This window comes from Trachinotus anak, unplaced genomic scaffold, assembly GCF_046630095.1.
Source record: "Trachinotus anak isolate AG129_WGS33_773 ecotype Australia unplaced genomic scaffold, CSIRO_AGI_Tana_v1 ptg000032l, whole genome shotgun sequence".
NCBI lineage: Eukaryota > Metazoa > Chordata > Actinopteri > Carangiformes > Carangidae > Trachinotus > Trachinotus anak.
The window spans coordinates 26,219,470-26,239,275 of NW_027273883.1; the positions used below are offsets into that span (position 1 = coordinate 26,219,470).

The following is a 19,806-nucleotide window of genomic DNA, read 5'->3' on the forward strand; positions in this document are numbered from 1 at the left end:
ACCTGGATGATCAAACATTTTATTTTAGGAAGTCTGTCTGATCCATTCATTCAGAGTTTTCTTTTGTTAACGTCACAAACAGTCTCATGAGCGTTTTTATTAGGGAAGAATCAGTTTCACATCTGTGTGGGACCATTAAAGTTTAAATCTGAGGCTGTGTCTGAAATCTCTCTCCAGCCTGTGATGGTTTATCTCCCTAAATAAGTAAAGTCCAGGACCTGGACTCAATGCAGCAGGTTTTAAAGATGAAAAGAATAATTATAGGATTCTCTAGTTGTCAGTGATGATGATGAGGATGATGATGGTTTAAAACCTGCTTTCTCCTGAGCATCTGTTGTAAAGGGAAGGTTGGAGTGATGTCACAGATGACACAGTCAGGACGTGTGAGAACAGGAAGTGATTCAAAGACCAGGCCACAGTCTGAGGACTGGTCCATGACCAAACCCCAGTCTTAGTCCACAAGCTGGGTCACACAGTCCTGGTTAGTCTGACGAGGTTTCAGGTGCTGGATCCACCTCAGACCATGAAGGTCTTTGATGAGTCTGTTATCTAACAGTGAATCTGATTCAGTCTCATCAGTGAGCTTCAAATGAAGTCCTGCTGGACCACTTAACAAGGTCTGAAACCTCCTACACCACTGAAACTGGATCCTGTGAGACAGACCTTGTGACCATCGTGCTCGCTCTCTGATTGGTGGGATTATTCACTTACAATCAGTTCATTTAAAGCAGACTGAAGCTTTTTCCTGTGTCAGTGTGTCAGACTGGTTACAGGTTCTGACCCAGGTTCTGAATGTGCTGGTTTAGTTTTTTATTTGAAACCTTTAACAGAATCGTTACTAAATCTTCCTCAGTGTTAGTCACACAGCAACAATAAACACTGACTTCATTAAACGTGTACGACGAAGTGTCGACTGAAAACAGCTTCTGTCTTGTTTCACCTCTGCCTCTGGTTCCTAAACTGTGACTGTTACACTGACCTCTCACAGTTCAACCATAGAACATGTGGTTCTCAAACGTACCTCTTTGATTCCTGACGAGGTCAAATCCTCTAGAAAAACAAACATGAGAAAGAAAAAGAAAGAAAGAAGATGATTGTATGTAGCAGAATTGTTTTTGTCTTCTTCCCTTTCTTTTGTTTTATTTTGGGTTCAGGCTGTAAACTACTGACTCTCTCCAGTTCTTCTTCTATTTGGCTTTTCCAGTGGGAAGATAAAGTGCTTCTGATTGGATGAATGACCTCACAAAGGTCACAGGTGAGACTCTGCTGTGACCTGCAGACTAACATCAGTCCTGTTACAGACGAGTACCTGCTGCCTCAACATTACACTGCTAAAAATACTAGTCAAATCCTACAGCCAGGACCAGGTCTCTCTGGCTCAGCTCTTCCAGTCCCAGGGGAGACACAGGTCCCCGTCCTGCATGACTGAGTAGAAGTGAGAGATGCAGACGTGGAGCCCCTGCATGAGGGGGGGGCGCTGCTCCAGCAGCCTCCTACAGCACAGGATCATTTGACTGGAGCTGACACTGGGCTCCTTCGACAGACTCCTCAGAGACAGAGTCTGGAGACACTGCTGCACCACAGCCTCCTCCTCGGCCTGCAGCCTGGACACACACACACACACACACACAGAGTCAGAGTCAGCACAAATGTTTCCATCGATTCTCAAACCAGAGAAATAGTGATTCTAATCATAGTAATGCTATGTTTCACTGGTCACCTGTCAATGATGTCATATCCTCTCTGCTCAAGCATCAGCATCGTGGTTGTCCTAATAAAGAGTTGTGGTTATTTGCCAGAAGCCCAAAGGTACTTTTCTCCTGTTTTCAGCCACATTTAAGATCCAGTTTTTCCCTTTAAATGTGTGACTTTAAATGTGAAAATGTTTTCACTGGTTCTAATCAGCTTCTCTGTTTGTTGTGGGGAGAAGGAGACCTCTGTGGAGAATTAAAACAGTAGAAAAGTCAGTTTTGAGCTTCTGGCAAGCAACCAGAGTTTTGTTTTTTTTTATCTTTATTGAAAAACATTCAGGAGAACCACGACACTGACACATGAGCAGAGGAGATATGACATCATTGACAGTTGACCACCTCAAAACATATATAACACAGATCTAGTTTCATTTTTATACATTTGAATGCGGAAAAGTTACAGATTGTAACTTTAACTTTTATTACTGTTGCTGACCATGGGCAAAATATTTTTTTCTTCTTGTATCTTCTGGGGCTCTGTGAAAAACCATGAGGATTGTGGGTAATACAGGTCCACTGAGAATAGGGTCTGGATGCAGATTTCCAGCTCTGAGACTTTATAGAGGAGTGAAGTGTTGGACTCACTGGCTTTTGCGTTGTGTGCGCTCTCGGGCCTCGGGGGCGTGGCTCTGGAGGAAGACCTGCAGCTTGGGAGGGTCACAGCTGGTGGGGATGATGAAGTGCCCCGTCTCATGAAGACTGGGGTTAGAGCGGTCGCTGTGATGGACACAAAATCTCATCTTACAGAGAGATCACAGCAGTGAGTTGAGTGTGCGCGGCGCTCAGATGTGACAGCTTACTTCTCCAGCAGCATGGTGAGGCCCTGCAGGCTGCGGGGGTGCAGCCGCAGGCGGCGGGACATCAGGTTCTTGTGGAAGATGCTGAGGGTGCTGTAGTGCTCGGCGATGGGCTGTACTGGTCCCAGCCTCTCCATGAGGACCACCTGAGTCCCACCCAGCAGGAGGCTGATCCTCTCCTTCAGCCAGTCCGTCTGCTGCTGCAGGCTGCGATAGCTGGGCAGCTGCTGAAACAGCTGGAGACACAGGCAGAGGGGGGGTCAGACGACAAAGAGGGACACACAGGGGTCATGTGACAGCAGGAGCTTTGCAGCTGCATTACTTTGGTCCACTGATGATGAACATCCATGGTTCCCAGCATCACTTGTCCAGAGGCGTTCATCCCTGACTGGTCAGCGAACACCACAGTGTGTCCTGCAGAGGAGGAGGAGGAGGAGGAGGAGGAGCAGGAGGAGCAGGAGGAGCAGGAGGTTAAAGGGCCAGTTCACCTGTTTCACGTGACTCAGTGTGTTCACCTGAGCGTCAGAAGGAAACTGTGAAATTCTCTGATACTGAGTGATACGAATCGTCTCTACAGTCTCACTGGAGCCCAAACTACAATGAGAGAAGAGACGAGTCACTGCACAATGAAAACACACCAGTCCAGAGTCAACACACCTGAGGAGTACACTACCTCAACAATGACATAATGGTGAAATCCAGATAAATGTTAATGATCACAGTTATTAACATGTTTAAACAGACACATTAAACATTCTGCTCAAGGTAGCTGAGGAATGTCACTTAGAGGATGATTATTGATTATTTGTTATCAATAAATCATTACATGTTTTTGTTGCTTGTTGTTTATTTGATGAAACCTTGACCTTAACCTGAAGGAGAGTGATACATGCCACAATTAGGTATCAGCACAGACAGGTGTTAGCAGACAGGTATCAGCACGGACAGGTATCAGCAGACAGGTGTTAGCAGACAGGTGTTAGCACAGACAGGTGTTAACAGACAGGTGTTAGCACAGACAGGTGTTAGCAGACAGGTGTTAGCACAGACAGGTGTTAGCAGACAGGTATCAGCACAGACAGGTGTTAGCAGACAGGTGTTAGCAGAGACAGGTGTTAGCACAGACAGATGTTAACAGACAGGTGTTAGCACAGACAGGTGTTAGCAGACAGGTGTTAGCACAGACAGGTGTTAGCAGACAGGTATCAGCACAGACAGGTGTTAGCAGACAGGTATCAGCACAGACAGGTGTTAGCAGACAGGTGTTAGCAGAGACAGGTGTTAGCACAGACAGATGTTAGCAGACAGGTGTTAGCAGACAGGTGTTAGCACAGACAGGTGTTAGCAGACAGGTGTTAGCACAGACAGGTGTTAGCAGACAGGTGTTAGCAGACAGGTGTTAGCAGAGACAGGTGTTAGCACAGACAGGTATTAGCACAGACAGGTGTTAGCACAGACAGATGTTAGCAGACAGGTGTTAGCTGACAGATGTTTGCACAGCTGTCCTGTCCTCAGTGACACTGTACCTTGCAAGTTGATCAGGGCCTCAGGGTTCTGCTGGGACAGTCGGCTCAGACTCTGAAGCTGACAGCACCTGTGGGCCACTCCCCAGCTGCGCTGCCACCTGCACCACACATCACCATGTTCACTATTACCATGACCTTTACTATTCTGTCATTTTAATCAACCTTTTAATTCAGAAGAACACGTTTCAGAGCTAACCTGACTGGTTATTAGTTATCATTAGTTATTCCCTAACTCAAACTGACATAATTGTCTGTTCTGAGATCCACCCTCAGAACCACTGGGAACCAAAGACCAGGACACTGGATCTGCGCAGCTCCTGATTATTTAGTCAAGAACAAAGCTCATTGTACAGTTCAGACAGGTAAGCGTCAGGTAGACTACAGCGTTGTCAGCAGCTGTGACAGCAGTTTCTCGGTGTTAGAAGAAAAGCAGTGTACCTGATATCAGCCAGATCAAATCTGAGACACAGCTCCTCCTTCAGTCTGTTCAGCTCCTCCCTCCGAGGAAGACTAGCACTGTGCTTCTTCGTCGCCTCAGGCTCGTTGTTCCTCAGCCACAAACTGACAAAGACGAGGAAACATGAGCCCACTGAGACCACTTTACTCTGTGTGTGTGTGTGTGTGTGTGTGTGTATTTCCCATTCACTTGAACAGCAGTCTGTGGTTATGTGCAGACCGAGGTTTGATACCAGCTCTACATTAGTCAGCTGCAGCTGTGAGCTGAGATACAGACCTGAGGTCCAGTCTCTCTCACCTGAGCGTAGGCTCCACCCTCTTGGCCTGCTGCAGCTCCTGCTCAGGGTCCCTGAAGCCAGTGAAGGTGTAGTAGCTCTTATCCCATTTGATGGGTCTGTAGAAAGGCACCCCCTCCTCAGGTGGACTTTTAGCCGTCTCTGCTCTTCCTTTCAGTCCCTTCATGTGCTCCACAGGCAGGCTGCAGGACTTTAACACATTCATCACTGTGCTCAGAACATCGTTTGTGTGCAGGGTGAAACTCACTGAGCGGAACCCTGAGAACCAGGCAGGAGATTTAGACGCCTCAAAACACAACTACAAAGCAGCATGAGTGATGAGGATGGAGACTGTACCTGAGGTGAGGAGGTCTGACTGCAGGTCACTGCTGTCCTTTGTGTCTCTGACATAGAATGTGAGTTTCATGGGCTGAACTGAGCCTGAGCCAGGCTTCTGCAGGTTCTCCAGGTAACCATTCAGCCTCTTTAATGAGTTCTCATTCACCTCCTGTGACACACAACGTTCAATGTTACACAGGTTGTTACTTACACACACACACACACACACACACACACACACACACACACACACACACACACACACACACACTTGTACTTCTATCTTTGTGAGGACACTCATTGACATAATGCATTCCCTAGCCCCTTACCCTAACCTTAACCATCACAACTGAGTGCCTAACCCTAACCCTAACCCTAACCCTGACCTTAACCTAAACCTAATTCTAACCATAACTCTAAAACCAAGTCTTAACCCTCAAAATGTGATTTGAAGGTGTCTCAAAAAGTGAGGACCAGCCAAAATGTCCTCACTTTCCCAAAATGTCCTCACTCTGTTAGTAAAATACTTTTTTTGGTCCTTACTATGTAGCAAGTACAAGTACACACACACACACACACACACACATTTACATTTCTGACTCGTACCCGCTCTCTGGGAAACTGACAGAAGAAGTCAGGATGGACGGCGAAATAAAAAGGTCTGAGAGCGTTGACGGCGTCTGCCCCTGACAGAGCTCTGAGCTGGGCCAGATGTGTGGCCACATGTTTCCTCTTCAGCCTGCAGAGTATAAAAGAAGCTGTGGTGAAATCTCCTCCTCTCATTCCTCTACAGGTTCACATTGATCTATTTCTCTCCGTCACTTCCTGTTTCTCATGTAGTCAAATCCCTCCATTCATGAAGATGCTTCATCATGCTGTTGCGGTTCAGGTTAACAACAGTTTAAAATCTTTCAGTTTGTAACAGTCAGAGAGAGAGAAGCTGAAAATCCTCAGACAGGCTGTAAACTTTTTTTATTTTGATTTGATTAATTACTTCTTAATAAATTACTAAAGATTAACTAATCATTTTAGCACCTATGTTTAATACATAAACTCCTTCACTGTAAAATCCATCAACCATGTTTTATTATTAGAGATGAAGGTGAACAATGGAGTCTGATGGAGTACTTGATTCTGGCAGAGCCAGACAGCTCCAGACAGAGGCTGCTGGTGGATTTACTTGGGACTAAAAATCCCTCGATCAGACCAGTGAACCTCCAGGGAGTCGACAAAGAGGCTGTTCACTGTGTAACAGGACTGGACTGACAACAGGGATCTGCTCTGTACTGCAGTTAACTAAGGAGTCTAGATGAAGGAATCTGCATCAGCTAAAGCTCAAACAGGACAGGACAGGACCACTGAGTCAGGGTCAGGATCTGGTGAGGTGAGACCTGCAGCATCTGGAGCTTTTAATAAAGTTCTCACCATAACACGTGACATCAGAGTATTTCGTGCTGCCTTCACACATTTTACCTTGACGTATTCTGTTCCCTCTAGTTCTTAAATATTTTTCTATTACAGCTGTGGTGTACACAGTATCTTCTGTTTTCACTGTTTATCATAAAGATCAAAAGTTTTGAGTATTTTAGGTTTTTAAAGTTACTGTTACACATATGGTGACACTGAGTCATCTGGTTATTCAGTCAAACAACAGACTGTGGATCAGTTCATGTCTGTAGCTCAAACACTGGATGGATCTCCGTGACATGTGGTCCAGACACTGACAAACTGATCCTGGTAACTGTAATCATCATTATCATCACCATCATCATCATCATCATCATCAACATCATGTCAGCCTCAGCCACGGAGAAAACAAGGCACTCGGTTCAGTCACACAACACCTGCAGCTGTGTTACCTGATGGAGCATCTCAGGAGGGAGTTGACTGACATGGCCGCTGCTGCTGCTGCTGCTGGTCAACAGATGAGCTTTAAATCATGGCGTCTGCAGCCCGTCCATCAGCGGTCCTGTGTCAGGGGAGGTACAGGATTCACCACAGGGTCCCCACAGCCTGAACACCTGAAAGTCTTAATATGCTTCATTTACACCCACGTCTGGGGTTAATAACTAACTCTGCTCCACACAGACAATCAACGCTTCAACGTTACCATGGTAACTAACACACCTGAAAACTCAACAACCTGGACTAAGCAGCTTAGGCTGCTTTGTTTTTAGCTGCTGCGTTAGCATGTAGCTCTTTGGGTGACCCAACATCAGCCAATCTAACCAGCTAGTTAACTAACCAACTAAGATGACGCATAACGTCCAACAGAGGCTGGTGTGTCTGAGCTGGTTAGTTCTGGTTAGTTCAGGTTGTTTTCTCAACGACAGCAACAAAACATGGCTCCAGTTAGCTCCTGCAGTTAGCGTGCTAGCTACCAGCTGAGGCAGCGCCGGCTGTCAGCGGTCGGTCTGTCCGTTCACCTGCTCACTGCTCCGCACAACTTACAGCCGGCGGTAGAGGTTCAACCAGAGGGGTGACCCTCCGCACTCAGCCTCACCGTGGAGCCGCTGTGTCAGCTTCTTCACTCCGGACCGCCCCTCTTCTTCTTCGGTGTCTCCTCCGACGAATCAACCGGACTCTGAGACGCCAGCCGGACTGGAGTGGGGCGGCAGCCCGGCAGTGACAGTTCCGTTTGGGGACCAAAAATGCCATAAGTATGAATTAATTGTGCAAATATTAATAATTTAATATTTAATATTACATATATGCAATCGTTTGCAAAAGGTTATTTCTGTATCTCTACACCTCTACATTTATTTATTATTATTTTTATATTTATGACATTTTTGGTCCCCCATAGAGACACTCTCATGGAGATTTAAGGAAACTGAAGGGTTGGATGTTTTTAAAGATGTGATTTTAATATTTTAAAATTACCAGTTAAGTTACCAGAATTCCAGTATTGTTTCACAGGAAGGTTAGATAATATTCCTCAGTATCTTACAACTGAAAAGGCTCCATCTTGTGGGACAAAATCAATTAAAAACTCAACTCTAGCTGAGAAAAAGAGTCGTTATTCATCTCATAGATCATTTGAACATTTGAAGCTGTGTAAAGTTGTGATTTGCATAAATTCCTAGAGGGAATTTAACTGAACCTGTAAAACAGTGCGTCTATCACTGACTGAATGATGTTCCATCCTTTGATGTAAAGCTGAGTTTACTGTATACAGTGTTCACCATGTCAACACTACCAGCTTAACGTGTTAATATCATTAAATCATCATAATGATAAGTTTTATTCCATACTTTATTCCATATCTGTATTGTATGTATTTATATTTTATATAAAAATTTTCAGATCTTTATTGTAAATATTTCATTTTATTTTATTGTCAAATTGTCAATTTATATTTCAGTGATCTGTGCTGCAGTTCCTGTTTGATTTATCTTTGTCTGTATTTTTTCCTTCTTACATTGGTCATATTCCTCATATGTTGTAAATGTTCTTGGCAATAAACCAGATTCTGATTCTGCAAAAATCATCATCATCATCATCATCCACTTGTCCTTGATGTAAACCATGATGTAAACCTGATCATCCTGCAGGGAGCTGGAGTCTGTGACAGACCTGCCCAGTGTCCTGTCTGTCATCCAGCACACTGTGTCTCTCTCTAACCTTAAAGCCACAGTGTGGACAGTTTATATACTATAGTGACTATAGTGTCTGTGATATTAGTCAGTTTTACCAGGTCAGATCCAAGTGTGTGTGATCTGGGTGGGTCATTTCTGAAACAACCTCTCGGAGTCACTAAAGTTAAAAATGTTCACGTTTAATAACCCACACAGAGTAGTTAGAACACTAACCTAACAAACATGAAAACACAGAGCTGAAAGCTGCCGATCAGAAGATATCTGAGCTAGGATCTGTCCACATGTTGGTGAACGTCCTGGTCTAGAATCACCACGTCATGGTTGTTCACCTCCACCAACCAGTCAGGTTTACATCCACCTCTGTCCAGGCTCATGTATGAGCTGAAAACTGGTGAAGACCAGGGTGTTTCTGCAGAACATGATGATGTCAATATGAAGTTGACCTTTGACCTTCTGCATGTAAAATATCATCACTTTATTTTATCCTGTTAGACATTTGTGTTAAAGTGTCAGAATTAGTGTTTGAGGACTTGACAGCCAAAGTGTGTTTTGTGAGGTCACAGTGACCTTGAACTTTGACCTCTGGCCACCAAAATCTAATCAGTTCATCCGTGAGTCACAAGCTGTGTCTCAATTCAGGGGCCACATCCTTCAGAGGACCCGGTCTAAGAAGGTGTGGCCCTTCATAGCCGTCACAGACCGTGCAGGCCAAGCTGAAACTAGACGGTCCGGTGTACAGAGGATTTTCACTTTGTGTCATCAGCTGTTCCCGCCCTTACCATGCCAATGCAAAATACAGGTCCTGTTGCTTAGCAACCTTGACAACACATAACATTTTTTCACAGTAACTTGAGGTTTTAAGGCCCTTGGTTTTAACGGTTGTACTGTTACTGTTGAACTGAGCTGAAACACAACACTTTCCTCAGTCTCTCCGTCAGTGCTGTTTGCTGAGGAATTATTTTTCATTACAAGCGCACAGAGAATCTTGGGATACGTTGGGCCACATCTGAAGGAGCCTTTGAACTGGGACAGTCTGGTCACTCCGCTGTGACAGAATCAGTCTTCAGATGAGACCCTGAACTGAGACACAGCTGCAGTGAATGTTTCTGCCAAATTTGGAAAAAAGATGTGACATCACTTCCTTTAGTGGAGCTGAGTCTGAGGAAGTTCAAGAAACATGACTGTAGCTTCACTGTAGTGTGGCAGATAAAGAGCAATGAACTGGGACTGTTTACCACACAGTGGATCATGTGACACTGACAGGTTCAATGAGGAAACTTTATCAGACAAAAAACAATTACATACAAATGAGAGACAGTTGGCAGCTTAAAGAGAAACACTCGGCCACACCCACTCCACTACGTTTTAGTTTAAACTCATCTCTTCTTCTACTGTTTTTACTGTTTTAATCTTAAACCCATCTCTTCTTCTCTGTTTCCTCCTCCGTCCAATCTCCTCCATAGTCTTCTGCCCCTAAAACACAGACTTGTTTTAGTCTAAAACTCCAGGGTTGTGTTGTAGTCTGGATGGAGACAAACAGAGACCTTTAGAAATGATGACGTAGACACCCACGGTGGCTCCTGATTGGCTCTCATCAGCCTGGACTACCAGTGGTGAAACAACATGGATCATGAATGAAAGTGTTAGTGACGTTGTCTTTGCAGCAGCTGTTGTTCAGTTCAGTTCTGTATTTGAACTCTATGACTGTCTTTACTGTTCCTCCTTCAGAGGATCTACTGGAACTAATCAACTGAGAGGAGACAATCTGCTTCCTGTTTACACCGGCTCGCACATGCTCAGTGTACTGGATGGTTATGTGATGTGTTATCAGGTGTGTTACTGTGGACGCAGATCATTTCTGAGCTGAAACTGGACGGAGGTCAATTTCATTTCAAACAAAAACGTTGTGGTGTGGATGAAGCCTCACAGGAACATACCAGATATATTCAACATGGAGCTGAAGCTGGTTTTACAAAAGCATCATGAACATACTGTAGGTCAGTGAAGTCACTCAGTATCGTCATTAAACACCGCACCTGTTCAGGAGGTAAAATATCTGTAGAGCTCAATGTCTCCAGCAGGAAACTGTGAAGGTGTGTTCAGGTGTACGACAGGACCATTTAAAACACACCTGTGAGTTACCTGAGTGAAAACAGGTGAAAGATACTGAAACACACAGTTACTATCATCATCATGTGACACAGCTACGGGATCATGCTGGTGTCTGTATGGCTGGTAGTTTTAATCAGCTCAGGTAAGTAACACACCTGTCTGCTGATGAGCACTCGCTGCAGGTTACCCCTGAACTGTCACCGTGACAACACACAGGCTCCGATTCAAACGTTTGTTCACAAACCAGGAAGTAAATGTTGTGTTCAGGGTGAGGATGCCATCTTTGAAAACAAGCAGACAGGAAACACCTGTAACGACAGAGAACACCTGTAAAACCTGTAACCTCAGTCTGAGGAGAGGTGGAGCCTTTACATCAGAACGACCTCACGAGACTTTTGAAGGACGGTTCTGCTCTGTAACTGAACAGCTCTAAATGTTGTAGTCCCTTATGATAACACTGTACTCGCCAAGTTAAAAGCTCCGTCAACAAACCAGAGTTTTATCCAATGAACTTCAAAACTATATTTTGAAAGTGTGTGGATCTGACATGTTTTTAGTGAACCATACCACACCCTGGATGTGTCTCACCTACATGTCACACAGTGTTTATTCATCTTATCAGTTCATCTGTGGTGGAAAATGACCCTGATACACTTAGTCAGAGGTGTCAGTGAACCCGACTGACGGTCATGATTAGGGCTGCAGCTATCGATTATTTTAGTAATCAATTATTTTACCAATTATTCTACCCATTAATCGAGTAATCAGATAGGAACTATGTTTGAATAAAACAAAAGAAAACAATAGAATATATAAAAATATGTAGAAAATATAAAAGAGAAAAGAACACAGGTCTCTTGAAATGAAAAACTAATTGGTTTTTAAAGAAAAATCAACATTTTTATTGATCAGATTGCAATAATAGTATATGGTAAAACTAAACCCAGCTCACTCTTTGCCGTGTGTGTGTGTGTGTGTGTGTGTGTGTGTGTGTCTCTGTCTCCATGTTTAACTGACACATAACAGACCCATACTGTTTGCTCCACGTGTGTCTGGAGACATTTGCTGGTTGATGCTACAGAACATAACCTGAGTTAAATTAACCACAGTAACAAATGTTTATAGTGATCATTAAAATTGAAACAGTGATACTAACGTTGGGCATTTTTACTATGACTTAGCGTGAAAACAGAAACAGTTGAATATCTAACGGTGACACTGAGCCTCGTGGATTAAACAAAGCTTCAATGACTTTTATGAACTGAGTTAATTGAGGAGTTGTTTTAGTCACTATTATAAGAGCAGGACTTTAACATGGTGAGTACAGCATTAACATTACTGACGAAGACAATGAGAAATTGTTGTAATAAACCAGAGTCATTCTTTAAACGGACAAATCTCAGCAGCTCACTGTTTGTGCTGTTTAACCACAGTGTGGTGCTGCTGTTGGAGTCTACAGGAGGGGGACAGATGAAGCTCCTGTCAGTCTGTGTTTCATGTCTGAGCAGCACCATGAGCAGGTGTGTTTGCCTCAAAGGTGGAAACACAACAGGAGGAGAAACACACAACTACACAGACAGAGCTCAGCATCCCACAGACACATGGAAACGTCTGGTGCTTCACTGTGAATCACTGTGACTGGGTCTGCTCCTCAGTTTGAGCTGGGAGGAGACACCAGAGTAAAGATGAGAGGAAATCCTCCAATCAGAGCCCGGCTTTGACAAGTGTCAGAACTGAGCCTCATGTCTGCTCTGTTAGACTGGACCTCAGTCTGTGACAGATCTGGATCTGAGGAGGTCAGCATACCTGGATCACAAATGAAATAAAACCTGTTGGAGCTCTGGTTGTTTCCTCTGGTCCACATGAGTTTAGGTGAGTTGATGAAGGATGTTTTCTTTTCAGGCTGAGTGACGTTGAACTGATCGTGGTGTGAACATGAATCCTTCAGCAGCACCTGTGGGAGCCACCAGGTGATCACATGTGCTCCGGGTGGCTCTGCAGGCAGGAGATCATCTCATGGACAGGCCTCCCCTCAAAACAGATCTGGTAGACCGCCGTGAAGAGTGGGAACCTGGAGAGAGTAGGGACAAAGTCAGACACTGAGGAAGAGGAGCATCACAGGTGACACCTGTCAAAGCCACACCCACTAAAGGCCCAAATCATATTATTGATAAATAATAATCAGCTGATCCTGGTTCAGTTCATCTTTTAGTCAATAAAATGTCAGGAACGGCACAAACACTGCTCAGAGAGTTCATTAATATTCAGTTAATGACAGAAACAGAGAAGACGAAGAAGCTCACATTTTTGATCAATAAATATCTTCAACAATTTGTCAATAATCAAAACTGTTGACTAATTTTTAAATTTGATTTCAGCACCAGTCCACACAGAAACACAACAACAACAGCTGCTGTATAACATCAGTTAAGGTTTCTGATATTGATTATTGATCCCAGCCTGCAGGTGTTAGCTTAGCATAGAGACTGAAGGCAGCAGTTAGCCTAGCACTGCTCAAACATCATCAACACCTGACAACTGCCTCACTGATCAACAAGCTGCTTCAGATTTGACCCCCCTCCCTCCCCCTCCAAAAAAACAACAAAACAAAAAACAATACAACCTGTATTTTTTACATTTGTATGCAGATGAAACTAACAACACAATCCCTGAACTCCAGACTGAGCCAGGCTAGCTGCTCCCTCTGCTCCCAGTGTTTATGCTAAGCTAGGCTAAAGACTTCAGCTCTGAACAGTCCGAGGTCGATCTGATCGTCTCCCTGTCAGCAGGAGAACTAAGTGTGTTTCCCACAGTGTCAAACATCCGTGGTCTGAATGACCCACTGCACCTTTAAAAAGCACAACAGACAGGTGAGACAGACACCTGTGTACAGACGGACGGACAGACAGGCTGATGGGTACTGACTTGTCCACCAGGCTCTTCTGTTTGAGGATGTGATAAACCTCAGCGGAGGTGGCCGGACCCTGGAGCTTCTGACCATTCAGCATCTCCTTCTCCAGCTCCTCGATGCTCTGAAACACAAACACACTGGGTCGACTCATTTCACACATTTCATTTCACACTCGACCTTCACCGCGTGATGTGCGACACCGTCACCTACCTTTCCTGTTTTGGCGAAGGCCTCTGCCACTCGCCGGTTGCGGCCGCCGTAGCACGTGGTGATGAGGTCGGCCACACCACAGCTCTCCAGAAAGGTTGCTGTAGAAACAGAGTCGTTCTTGGAGAAGAGTTTGGCGAAGGCGATCATCTCCATCAGCCCCAGACGGATCACTGCCGCCTTCGTGTTGTCACCGCACCGCAGCCCGTCACAGAAGCCCGCTCCCACTGCCACGATGTTCTGCTCCACACACACACACATAAGATTTGTTGACAAGATTATTTCACATCTGTGAAAAACCAGAGACCGGTTTATTAACGTGTCATATTTCACAATAAAATAATGAACAGACTGGGGGGTGTGGCCCGTATCAGTGAAAGAGTTGTAGGTTTGTTTGTTTGTTTTTCAGGGTAAATAAACATAAATCAACATCAGTGTAAATGAGCCTGCATTAGACATGAAGTAAAATCAGCCAATAAAACAACAGAGCACAACAGAAAACAACCTGGGCAGGTACAACGTGACATCACACTGCATCACCTGAGCCAGACCATGTGAGTACAGCATGTATAATATAATGTACTGTTAGTGTGTGAACCAGCATGTGTTTTATTACAGTGCACACCTCATCCTGTTAGAAAACAACAGGCTGCAAAAAAACCTCAGCAGACACAACAGAGGTCAAACACACTGTTCACCCTGTGAGTGTGTGTGTATCAGAGTGTATCAGAGTGTATCAGTGTGTATCAGTGTGTATCAGTGTGTGTATCAGTGTGTGTCAGTGTGTATCATTGTGTGCATCAGTGTGTTTGTGTGTGTCAGTGTGTATCAGTGTGTATCAGTGTGTATCAGTGTGTGTATCAGTGTGTGTCTGTGTGTGTATCAGTGTGTTTCAGTGTGTGTCAGTGTGTATCAGTGTGTTTCAGTGTGTGTCAGTGTGTATCAGTGTGTTTCAGTGTGTGTATCAGTGTGTATCAGTGTGTATCAGTGTGATTCAGTGTGATTCAGTGTGTTTCAGTGTGTGTATCAGTGTGTTTCAGTGTGTGTATCAGTGTGTATATGTGTGTATCAGTGTGTATCAGTGTGTTTCAGTGTGTATATGTGTGTATCAGTGTGTATCAGTGTGTGTATCAGTGTGTATATGTGTGTATCAGTGTGTATCAGTGTGTATATGTGTGTATCAGTGTGTATCAGTGTGTGTATCAGTGTGTATCAGTGTGTATCAGTGTGTGTATCAGTGTGTATCAGTGTGTGTATCAGTGTGTATCAGTGTGTATCAGTGTGTATATGTGTGTATCAGTGTGTATATGTGTCTATCAGTGTGTATCAGTGTGCATCAGTGTGTATATGTGTGTATCAGTGTGTATCAGTGTGTGTATCAGTGTGTATCAGTGTGTGTATCAGTGTGTATCAGTGTGTATCAGTGTGTATCAGTGTGTATCAGTGTGTATCAGTGTGTGTATCAGCGTGTGTATCAGTGTGTATCAGTGTGTATCAGAGTGTGTATCAGTGTGTATCAGAGTGTGTATCAGTGTGTATCAGTGTGTGTATCAGTGTGTATCAGTGTGTATCAGTGTGTGTATCAGTGTGTATCAGTGTGTATCAGTGTGTATATGTGTGTATCAGTGTGTATATGTGTGTATCAGTGTGTGTACCTTCAGAGCTCCACACAGCTCCACTGTGTCAGCATCATCCACCACTGTGATCCTGAAGTTTGGAGTCTGCAGCAGCTCTTTGAACAGGAGCCCGTTCTCCAGGATCCTGCTGCCTGCACACACACACATGCACACACACACACACACACACACACACACACACACAGACACACAGACACACACACACACACACACACACACACACACACACACACACACACACACTCATCAGAGGCCTTTTCATTTGTTAAACATGATTTTGTCCGGTGTGCTCTCTGCCTTCTGTTCTTCTTACCGATGGTGGTTTCACAGAACTTCTCAGCTGCCACCTCGTTGGCGATGTTTGCTCCCATGAGGACGCTGATGTCGATCCCCATCTTCTCTCGAATGATGTCAGAGATGAGCTTCAGGCCCTCGGGGCCCTCGTCTATGCCCTGACAGACACAGACACAGACAGAGACACAGACAGAGACAGAGGGACGTGAGGGACACTAGGTGAGAGGTGGGAGAGGAGAGAAACGGAGGGAGCTGCAGGACATTCAGTTTTTGAATAATCAGTGATGTGTAGGTTCAGATCTTTGTTTTGTCACAACGTTAGAGCCTCAGGTATTTAAAGCAGAGGATGATGATGATGAAGAAACAGCAGACAAACTGTCTCCTCTTCCTCTGACTCTTTGTCTCTGAGGCTCAGACTCAGTGACGCAGGACGACAACAAACGCAGACAGCTGATGAAATATTGAAACAGCTCTATCTCACACTCACACACACACACACACACACACACTCACACAGTAATGAATCTAAAAATAAAGTGTTGCTGTAGAACAACCACTGTTACCTGAAGTGTGACTTCAGCTCCTGTATTTACACCTGAACCTTGTATTTACATAATGTTTCACACATTTAAAGTTACAGTCCCACATGTGGACAGATGTGCTGTCAGATCAGATCAGTCAGAGCCAGGCAGAAGATCTGAGTCATTAACCGGATCAGTCTCTACAACAACAGTTAGATCCTCTCACTTCATCTCACTCCTGTTGGTTTATTCAGTTCATACTTCCCCCAGTGCTGCGTTCATGAACGGACCCATTAAAAAACACTACCTCATGTTCAGTCACATGACTCCGCCTCCTCCAATGTTAGTCTGTGTTCATTCAAAGTGAAGCTGATGACATAAGAGAAAACACTGAGCCTCAACCTGAGCAGATCATTGTTAATGGTTTGAAATAATCATGACTCACTCAGCTGCAGCCCTCACAGATGATCTGATGAGACAAAGACAATGTTCAACAGTTCTATTTAGTGATGCACCAATCACGTATTTTGCTACTGATCCCGATAGCCATCATCTATGAGTGAGATCAGCTGATCCACAGCTGATACAGATCATTGTCTGTGTTTGTTATAGCAGCTGGTTCAGAGGTTGAGACCTCCAACAGGTGACAGTGTGACCTGATAAAAGGACCACAAACAGTCAACAACATGATTTGCTCTGTTTAACAGAGCAGAACCAAAAGGAGCAAATCCTTCATCAGACAGTAGAACCTGATTATTACACTGTTACACTTTTCAAGACACACATTTTAAACATCATCTACAGTCTGACCTTTCTCACTTTCCTCCATGCAGAGTCATCAGTTACATCATCATGGGGAGGCCTGAGGTCAAACTCACCCCCCCCCATCTCAGTGACAGTGAGAGAGGAGACAGTCTCAGCAGCACAAACTAGAGAGAGCGCCGCTATGACCACACAGTGGCACTGCACTGCACTACACTACACCAGACTGCACTACAGAAGGACAGCTTAGCTCACCTCTCATTCATTCATCCACACATCCACACACACACACACACACACACACACACACACACACACACACACACACACACACATACAGCTCAGTGATGAACATGTGTCTGCTGTGTGTCACCTGAGCACAAGCACAGATGTAATCACACACATACAGAGGCTGAAAACTGTTGTGTTTACATTTCTGTTTAAAACTGGACAGAAGTTTATACTGACAGATGAGGCTTTTATTCTGAAGGATTTGTTTCCTCTAACACTGAGAGAACAGCTGTGTCCCAGTTTGCTGCTGACTCTGAGCGGACTGGGGGGGGGTACAGCCGTGGTCTCAGTCCCAGTCCTGCAGTACCTAAAGCCTGATATGACATAAATCCCCCTCCCTCCAATAAATCCCCCTCCCTCCATAACGGCCTCGTCCACACTTTTTAATCAGCTTTTTTACCTGGATAGAGCTGAGGATTTATTTCCTCCACTGTACACACACACACATACAGTGACCTGTAAGCAGGCTGCAGCAGGTCCTCCTCCCGACACAACCACAGACCTGTACCTGATGAAAATCTGAGCAGCAGTTAAACACACATCAGGTGATGATGTCACAGTCCACAGATGTTTAAGGGTGTGAAGCAGAGCAGCGGCATGAGACAGTCAGCTGAATGAAGGAAGTTCTGACCTTGATGAGTGTGATTCCTCGAGCTCTGGTGGACACACAGCCCACCAACTCATCACAGAGCTTCCTGATGAACTGGTGAGGGACCACAAACACCAGCAGGTCAGCTCCCTCTGCGGCATCACGCAGCTGCGGCACGGCCACCTGTGGAGAGACAGAGTCTGATCAGGTCTTGAGGGGTCAGACTGGACCTGGAGAAAAAGTCACCTCTGTTTAACTCTGTATTCAGTGCAGTAATGACGAGCGTCAGCAGGCAGAGCTCAGTGTAGCTGATGAAGGCTGCAGGAGGACTGTGTCTCACCACGTTCTCTGGTAGTTTGTATCCAGGCAGGTACTTGATGTTCTCGTGCTCCGTGTTGATGATGTCAGTCAACTTCCTGCCATTGATGTTTTCCTCAAACACCCACATCTTCACAGTGGTGGCGAATCGCTGCAGTGACCTGGCATTGCTTCCAATGATCCTGGCGATGGCTGAGCCCCTGCAACACAGGAGAGGTCAAAGGTCAAGGGTCAGAGGTTTGCCTCCACATCTTTAGTCTGTGTTTGTGTTTGTGTGTGTGCGTGTGTGTGAGAGAGAGAGAGAGAGAGAGACCTGTCTGCAGCAGCTCTCATCTCTACAAACAGCAGCAGTGAGAATGGATTTGTTTTGGTTTGTTGTCGGAGTATTGTGTTGTTTGTGGCACTGATGCTGAACTGTGTTGTGTTATTGCAGGTAGAACAACAGACACGTCTCTCTGTGTAACACAGGTGAACCAACACCTGAACCAGCCTCAGGGAGCAGGACTCACTGCAGCACTGTGTCACACACGTGTTCCTAATACACTGACAGCTGTCTGTCAACATGCTGCAGCCTGCAGCTGTTCTCCTGGGGTGAAGTTGGGAGATGTCCCTGGGTTTGACCGCCCTCCACTGAACTGCCACTAAACAAGGCACTTAATTATATCCAGCACCTGTAGCTGACCACGCTCTCTGACCTCTGACCTCCAGTTGCACCATCATCAGTGAGCTACACTACCCCCCAGCAGCTTACCAGTTCCCGGAGCCCACGATGCACACTTTGAGCGGAGACGCCATGGAGGATGCTGCAGACGCTACTTGAATACCGCTGCACGGAGACACCGCGGGGACGACGATCCGCGTCGTCTGCTGATGACGTCATCAAACGCGTCGAACACGAGGCTGTCGGGAGTTGAAGTATTAGTGTTGTAGTTTTGTGTATTGACGTAGATGGCAGCCCCCGGATTACATAACGGTCCGGGTATGACCATAACAGGCAGACATGGATTACAGAGAGCATCATTTGTAGTAAACATCTGTAATAATATACAATGTTTATAATGATACACGTCCAGCAGAGACTGGGTCATGTGACTGTTTGATACCTGCTGAGGCTGCTTCAGATACAGCACAGTGTCTCTGCGGGGACGGAGCAGGGTAGTGATCATACAGCCTGCTTATCTATGGGCCACATATGGGCCTTCATTAAACAGATCAAAACAACATCATTTCAACACTGCACATGTTAGATTAGCTGCTTATTCATTTGAATTCTTATAATAGAGTGTTATTGCTACAATAAAAAACATTAAAATGTTTACACTGAGAAGTGTTATCAAGAAAGGCACAACATTAAATAATAATAAAAATGAATGAAATAAACACTGCTTCAGTTGACTTGGTTGATATTTCATTCATTTTCA

The 19,806-nt window shown here is 44.9% G+C and overlaps 2 protein-coding genes across 8 annotated transcripts; both read right to left on the reverse strand.

The window, feature by feature from the left end:
- Nucleotides 1-82: 82 nt before the first annotated feature.
- tcaim (T cell activation inhibitor, mitochondrial) lies at nucleotides 83-7,840 on the reverse strand. Of its 6 annotated transcripts, none has more exons than XM_071470995.1 (11): nucleotides 7,571-7,840; nucleotides 7,004-7,113; nucleotides 5,751-5,883; nucleotides 5,163-5,313; nucleotides 4,829-5,084; nucleotides 4,513-4,635; nucleotides 4,075-4,172; nucleotides 2,871-2,962; nucleotides 2,552-2,784; nucleotides 2,337-2,468; nucleotides 83-1,604 (listed from the first exon to the last, which is right to left on the reverse strand). In XM_071470995.1, the coding sequence occupies exons 2-11, from the start codon at nucleotides 7,036-7,038 to the stop codon at nucleotides 1,379-1,381; spliced, it is 1,479 nt and encodes a 492-aa protein (XP_071327096.1). In that variant the 5' UTR covers nucleotides 7,039-7,113; nucleotides 7,571-7,840; the 3' UTR covers nucleotides 83-1,378. The 6 variants fall into 6 exon arrangements, with proteins under 6 accessions (XP_071327096.1, XP_071327095.1, XP_071327097.1 ...); XM_071470994.1 differs by having other exon boundaries at nucleotides 7,648-7,839; XM_071470996.1 differs by having other exon boundaries at nucleotides 7,526-7,650.
- A 2,162-nt stretch (nucleotides 7,841-10,002) lies between these two features.
- gpd1l (glycerol-3-phosphate dehydrogenase 1 like) lies at nucleotides 10,003-19,694 on the reverse strand. Of its 2 annotated transcripts, none has more exons than XM_071471000.1 (8): nucleotides 19,137-19,694; nucleotides 18,408-18,585; nucleotides 18,110-18,250; nucleotides 15,924-16,062; nucleotides 15,629-15,741; nucleotides 13,977-14,213; nucleotides 13,739-13,887; nucleotides 10,003-12,926 (listed from the first exon to the last, which is right to left on the reverse strand). In XM_071471000.1, the coding sequence occupies exons 1-8, from the start codon at nucleotides 19,178-19,180 to the stop codon at nucleotides 12,830-12,832; spliced, it is 1,098 nt and encodes a 365-aa protein (XP_071327101.1). In that variant the 5' UTR covers nucleotides 19,181-19,694; the 3' UTR covers nucleotides 10,003-12,829. The 2 variants fall into 2 exon arrangements, with proteins under 2 accessions (XP_071327101.1, XP_071327102.1); XM_071471001.1 differs by having other exon boundaries at nucleotides 13,781-13,887; nucleotides 19,137-19,680.
- Nucleotides 19,695-19,806: the final 112 nt, after the last annotated feature.

Excerpts from the sequence above, each read along its gene's own strand:
- tcaim (XM_071470995.1), bottom strand. The coding sequence starts at position 7,038 with ATGTCAGTCAACTCCCTCCTGAGATGCTCCATCAG. Across the intron at positions 5,884-7,003 it reads CTCCTGAGATGCTCCATCAG|GCTGAAGAGGAAACATGTGG; the intron begins GTAACACAGCTG and ends TATACTCTGCAG. Across the intron at positions 2,469-2,551 it reads CTCACCATGCTGCTGGAGAA|CGACCGCTCTAACCCCAGTC; the intron begins GTAAGCTGTCAC and ends TGTCCATCACAG.
- gpd1l (XM_071471000.1), bottom strand. The coding sequence starts at position 19,180 with ATGGCGTCTCCGCTCAAAGTGTGCATCGTGGGCTCCGGGAACTG. Across the intron at positions 18,586-19,136 it reads ATCGTGGGCTCCGGGAACTG|GGGCTCAGCCATCGCCAGGA; the intron begins GTAAGCTGCTGG and ends CCTGTGTTGCAG. Across the intron at positions 18,251-18,407 it reads ACAAACTACCAGAGAACGTG|GTGGCCGTGCCGCAGCTGCG; the intron begins GTGAGACACAGT and ends GTCTCTCCACAG.